Source organism: Corvus brachyrhynchos, unplaced genomic scaffold (genome assembly GCF_000691975.1).
Source record: "Corvus brachyrhynchos isolate BGI_N302 unplaced genomic scaffold, ASM69197v1 scaffold45, whole genome shotgun sequence".
In the NCBI taxonomy this organism is placed as follows: Eukaryota; Metazoa; Chordata; class Aves; order Passeriformes; family Corvidae; genus Corvus; species Corvus brachyrhynchos.
The window spans coordinates 2,196,068-2,202,236 of NW_008238361.1; the positions used below are offsets into that span (position 1 = coordinate 2,196,068).

General features: G+C 46.1%; 1 protein-coding gene and 1 long non-coding RNA gene across 3 annotated transcripts in view; one reads left to right on the forward strand and one right to left on the reverse strand.

The window, feature by feature from the left end:
- The window catches only part of ACVR2A (activin A receptor type 2A), a 47,843-nt gene that overhangs the window by 1,742 nt on the left and 39,932 nt on the right, over positions 1 to 6,169 (reverse strand). For both annotated transcript variants that reach the window (XM_008634995.2, XM_017736055.1), the window contains 5 exons: positions 2,945 to 3,088; positions 2,129 to 2,272; positions 1,281 to 1,426; positions 665 to 779; positions 214 to 352 (listed from right to left, as the gene is read on the reverse strand). In XM_008634995.2, the coding sequence (XP_008633217.1) occupies positions 214 to 352; positions 665 to 779; positions 1,281 to 1,426; positions 2,129 to 2,272; positions 2,945 to 3,088 (688 nt within the window). The remainder of the gene's footprint in view (positions 1 to 213; positions 353 to 664; positions 780 to 1,280; positions 1,427 to 2,128; positions 2,273 to 2,944; positions 3,089 to 6,169) is intronic.
- Positions 3,612 to 6,169, forward strand: part of LOC108447095 — a 10,212-nt gene continuing 7,654 nt past the window's right edge. Inside the window, exon 1 of the long non-coding RNA XR_001862495.1 lies at positions 3,612 to 3,936. This is a non-coding gene — a long non-coding RNA (uncharacterized LOC108447095). The remainder of the gene's footprint in view (positions 3,937 to 6,169) is intronic.

Genomic DNA, 6,169 nt, shown 5'->3' on the forward strand with positions numbered 1-6,169 from the left:
GAAAGAGAAGATTGGAATGTTGGGAATTTGGCCATAATCAGAATCCCAGAGTGGTTTGGGTTGGAAGGGATTTCACCCAGTTCCACTCTTGCCATGGGCAGGGATGCCTCCCACTATCCCAGGCTGCTCCAAGCCCTGCCCAAGCTGGCCTTGGACACTCCAGGGACCCACAGTGCTGACCCTGAGCATTCCCCAGCCAAGGCCGTTGCTCACCGTCGGCGGCCGTGCAGCGCGAGGCCAATTCCCAGAGGACCAATCCCATGGCGTACATGTCTATCCTCAGGAACGCGTCCCTTTGGAAGTTGATAGCACCTTCGAGCACCTCCGGAGCCATGTACCTGCGGGTGCCCACCTGCAAGGGCAGCAGAACACCACAATTTGTACCCAGAATCAGCCCCAGCACGGGCACCAGCCCGGCTGCTGCCAAACGAAATCCATGCTTTGTCCCAGATTAAACAAAGCCATGGTTATTCCTGCCTTAGGAAGTTTCATCCCTCAGTTTCTGAACAGTAATTAAATAATTAATAAAATATGACAAAAGTTCTCGTCCAAATCTTCCAGTCAGGATAAAAGGGGGAAGAAGCTATGCAATGAGCCTGAGGTGGAATTCCCATTCACGTCCATGTAACAGCTGGATCATTCCTGGAAATAAACCAGGACTTACCTGTCCATGGGTGTCTCCTGCAGACTTTCCAGCCTCAAACTTTAAAGCTAGACCGAAATCAGCAATACAAGCTGTGAGGTTGTTTTTCAGCAGCACATTCTTGCTTTTAATGTCCCTTTCAAGTTGAAGAAAAAAACACAAATTAGAGATCTAGAACATGGAATACAGATAAAACTAAGGAAAAAGGCATAGCATAAAACAAGGAACATTATGGTATGAAAGGCAGAAACAGGATAAAGAAGTAGATAAGTTAAACAACAAAATAACAATAATAAAACCTTGCAGACCTTTATCCTTATGGGAATAAATGAGACAGCAGTTGGAACTGTAATTTTCTGCTTGTTTTTAAAATAAACACAGATGTACGATGGATATATGGAGATACGGATATGGATGATGCAAGTGGGATACAGAGATGGAATGAAAATGTTTTAATCCAAGTGTGCAGTGAGTGCATCTTGTTTAAAGAGCAGGAAACAAAACCCTTGGAAATATGCATCGTGCTGGCTCCTAACACGGAGACACGGAATTCCTGCAGGAACGGAAGGTGATGGGCTGCATGCAGGGTTCCCATGTGTCCCCATTTCCTGGGCAGCTGCCATTCCCAGGGCGGTACCTGTGGGAGATGGCCGGCTTGTGGCCGTCCTTGAGCCCCGGGATGTCCTCGTGCAGGTAGGCCAGGCCACGGGCCATGGTCTGGGCGATGTGGCACAGCTCGTTCCACGACACCACGTTGGCCTTCAGGAAATCCGTCAGGGACCCCTGCAGCAAAACAGTCACACACCCAGCTCAGTGTCACTCATCCAGGGAAAAGCTGCAATTCCTGCTGAGCTGGGGGGAACATCTGTAGGACCTCTGACTGTCCTTCCTCATGGACCAACAGCAGTTTCAGAGTGGAAGACACTCTGAATAAACAGAGATGAAATCATTCAACACCCCAGTTTCAGAGTGAAATACACACTGAACAAATCTAAAGAGATCAAAATTATTCAACATAAAACTGCACATATTCTTAATTAATCATATTTGTGTTTCTTCCTGTTGCTGTCACAATAGAATTAATCTGTATCACTTCATTTTTATTTTTCATTCCAATCAACCAACAAGAGTGGACCAAAAATAACCTCCCCCAATCTCTGCAAGATGGGAGGTTATTTATTTCAGGCAGGTTTAGATGGGGGATATTCAAAAAGACATATTCTAAAAAGCCAAAAAAAGGTAGAATTAATTTTTGATTGTTTCCTAAACAACTCCTCTATCAGTAAAACCTGGCGACAGCTTCCTCAGCTGTCTGAAAATGAACTGAACCAAACTCACACCCAGTGAAAAGCGAGCAGCTAAGTGCAAAATACTTTCAATTTTCTTCCTTATCTGCCTCAACTCCACATCTGTGACACTCTTCTAGGGCTGTTCTCCCCCTGCCTCACTCAGGAGAGCCCCGAGCCCATGGAGGGGCAGCCCCACCTTCTCGTGGAAGGCGGTGATGAGCCACAGGTCGACGTCAATGCTGGAGCCGCGCTTCTCAGCGCCGATAAACTGCAGGATGTTGTCGTGCTTCATCCCGGGCAGGCTGTAGATCTCATACTCGTTCTGCCACGACTGCTTGTCCTGCAAACACAGCAGCACAACCCCAGTTACCCACCAGGAACGGGATACCAGGGGCTGGCCCTGAGGGGAGTTTGCTCCCAGCATTTGGAAAAGGTCTATCAAAAAATACAGGGAATTTCTGCTGCAAGAACAAGAGCCTGCAGTGTTTAATCACCATCAGGAAACACCAGCACATTCCTGCACCTCGAGTGGCAGGGGGTGCTTTAATGAATGTAAAACCCATCCCAGCATCACCGTTCAGCATCACTCTGTGTTCTCAAAATTCTTCAATCCATTTAATCCAAGCCACGGCTTTCTGAGGGCACTTGCTGGGCAATAAGTGTTATGGCACTTAATTGAGGCAGGTTTAATTGGAACAATCTCTTTAGGGTTTGCATTTCAGGACATTCCTTCTAAGTACAATTTAATTTGATTATTAACTGGTCAAGAAGTGGGTGAGAGCTGCTTAAAACTACGGATGCTGAATGATTTTATGACTAGAAACACACACTTCACAGGGTTTATGCTTCAATAATGTGTTTACTGCAGTAAAATACTTCTTTTAAATCACCAAAACTCTTCCTGCATCTTTTACACCTCAAGGACGTTTCCATTTGGATTTACAGAATTATTGGGCCAAGAAAAGCTGCTTTAATGCGAGGAACAACCCAGGACCCCAAGAGTTCTGCTCACCTGGATGGGGAATATTTTGACTGCAACGTATTCATTGAGCAGCTGAGCTTTCCACACACACCCAAATCTCCCCCTGGCTTTGATCTCCAGGAGCTGCAGCGGCTTCAGACCCATCAACGGAGATGGTGGGGGAGGCCCAGGATCCTGCAATCAGGTGAGACCATTAATTAATGCTGCTGTTGTTAATGGCATTAATTCATGTCATCCCTGACAGCACTACAGATAAAGGATTGTAAAATGGGGAGATCCTGGAATCACCCAGCCAAACCCCACTGCAGCAATTCCCCAAACATCCAGGCACAAAGCCGAGCCCTCCTCTGCAGGGAAATGGGATTGTGAAACATGCTCAGGAGGGATGTGCCAGAGGGAGCAGCTCCACAGGGATGGGATACACCCGGAAAACCGGGTGGGACAGCACAGCAGGAACCAAGGAATGACGTGATCAGCTGGGAAAGCACAGCAGAAATTAAAGAAGAATATACTCAGGTGGGAAAGCACAGCAGAAATTAAGGAATAGTCTAATCAGGTGGGAAAACAGCAGAAATTAAGGAATAATGTGACCAGGTGGGAAAGCACAGCAGAAATTAAGGAATAATGGAATCAGGTGGGAAGAAAGCATAGCAGAAATTAAGGAATATTGTAACCAGGTGGGAAAGCACAGCAGAAATTAAGGAATATTGTAACCAGGTGGGGAAGCACAGCAGCAATTAAGGAACAAAGATAATCAAGCTTTACTTGTTACATTTGTTAAGAGCTGGAATTGCAATGAGCTCCTTGGATGCAATTAAGGTTTTCTGTGTTTATCTGATGTGTGGGACCTTTGAACCCTCTAGATCCACATGTGGGGATCAGCCCCTCCTGCCCCACTCCCACTGCTCCCCACTTTGCCAGCGTGTTCCTGAGATCCCAGCACCTGGCTGGACCCAGAGGGGAGCTGGAGCTACACTGCAGAGGTGATCTTGTCCTGTCCTGCAGGATTGGTACAACTGGAGGTGAGACGGAGCTTCCCCAGGGCTCTGTATCCATATCCCATTTCCATATCCCCACACTACAGCCTGGGACCATTTCCCTTCCTGGGAAAGGGGAGGGGACAGTTTATTGCACACCCTGTAGCTGCTGTATCACATCATCTGAACAGAACGAGCAGATTCTCGATTTTATTGCCAAAGCTCTGCTTCCTTCTGGGCTGGCCCTTTCCCTCCAGGTGGGATCAGCTCATCCCTGTATAAAAACTCCAACAACCAACCCCAAAGTTTTCAAAAAGCCTCCAAAACACCTCCTTGGCTCCTCTGTTTTCCCCACAGAGCCCCTGTAAAGCTGTTTTCAAGAGAATGAAAACCACCAGAGGAGTTGCTTCAACAAGAGAGAGGAGAGCACTCAATAAAGAGTTAAATACTTGAGCACTTCCATCAAAACCATAAAATCCTGGGCAGGTTAAAGACACATTTTGTGACAAACTGTGGGGTTAAGAACCCTTAATAGGGGGAGAATGGAGACAAGTGCTGAGAACACAAGTCCTGAGTAGTTTCAGTGCAGGAATAAACATCCACTCTCTGCTTTCTTACACAACTACAAATAAATTAAAAAGAACAAGTTTCAGAGGAAGAGTCAGAGCAGAGTAACCTCATTGCATAAATTAATAACTAGAAAAAGAATATAAATAACATTTGAAATTCAAATTAGAAACACACTGCAACACTGTCCCCAAAAAAGGAGGAAATCCTTTTGTCAATGTGACAGCGACAGGCGCTTGAAGTTGTGACATCAACATTTGCAGCACAAAAAGTGAAGTTTGAGAGTGAAGATTTCTCTCCCTTGGTGCCTTTCATTCCCTGCCAGAGCCCTCTTGGAATATTCCAGGCACCAGGGAAAGCAGTGCCCTCAATTTGTAAAATACAAACTGTACTAAACAAAGATTTGTAAATGCAGTTTGTCGTTGTTAGAAGAGGAAGTGGGAACGAGATGCTCCATTTTATCCCCCAAAGCCAACCCTGATTTAATGAACTGTTCAAGTTCAGAACCTCCCGCCTTGTCTAAACCAGAGAAATTTGTAGGAAATAACCCCAAATCCCCCTTTGCTCCAGTGGCTTGGATTCCCCTTCCTTCCCACACTCTCCTCCCAAGAAACTGCTGGGATTTGGAAGCACCTGGTGCCTGAATTCTTCCCCAACCATCAGGAAAATCAAAACCTCCAAGTTCCAGCATCTCTGCCAGGAGCTGGAAATGAAAGTGACAGTGAAACCTGGTGCTTCCTAATTCCCCAGTAGACCACAACCCTTCCCATACACCAAATTCCCTATGTCCAAGAAATCCCTGGCTCTCCACACCACCTTCCCAGCACCTGCCACAGCCCCTGCTGCAGTTCCTGCACCTTTCCCTTTCCTGGGAAGACATTTCTGGGAGCCAAAATTTCTGTTGTTGCTGAGACAGCGCCACCCGCCCACAGCCCAACCCAAACAAATCCCAATTCCCACTGGGAAGCAGAATTCCTAAATTCCTGCTGTTAACACAACTAGAAAGAAAAGTTTTCCTTTTTTTCCCCCCTGATTTTTTCTGAACACCTTGCTTAAAATCTAACTCCAGACTCTGCAGCTCCAGGGACTATTTTTACATGGATGCATTCCCTGACAATATTTCCAACTCGCTCTGCTCCAAGGAAAAATGTTTAACGTTCCAGAGGCCCCGTTATTCCCGTGTGGCCTTGGGGCTGATCTCTGTGGCGCCGAGGCCAGAATGCCAGCAGGGATGGCAGGAGGATAAACTGGGCTCCCAGATTTCCAGCTGTCAAAAAATCCAGGGCCCAATTCCCTGTTCCTGCTCCTTCCCTCAGACTGAGTCACACAGGGAAAATATTCCTTAAGGAAGGGTCACTTCCAGGAATGGGGTTCCTCAAGGGTCTTCAAAAATGGGTCTTGAGATCAGAGAGCAGCTCAACAAATGTGGAACTCAAATCCATTAAAAGCAGCTCCTTGGAGGCAGGACCCAGCATCCCTGACTGGGATAAGGGTGTCAAACATGGAATAGAGATCCAAGGAACTCTGGAAACTCTTTACAGAGGCACAGTCAGGAAAATATTCAAATTTTAAGACATTTGAACCATTTGATTTTCTTCTAAAATGTGTTTCCAAGGTATTTCAGGTATTAATTAGAGAACTTTAACGATGACAGAAATTGAGCATTTCTATTACACCTCAAATCTTGATGTTTTCAATATTCCATTGAAAA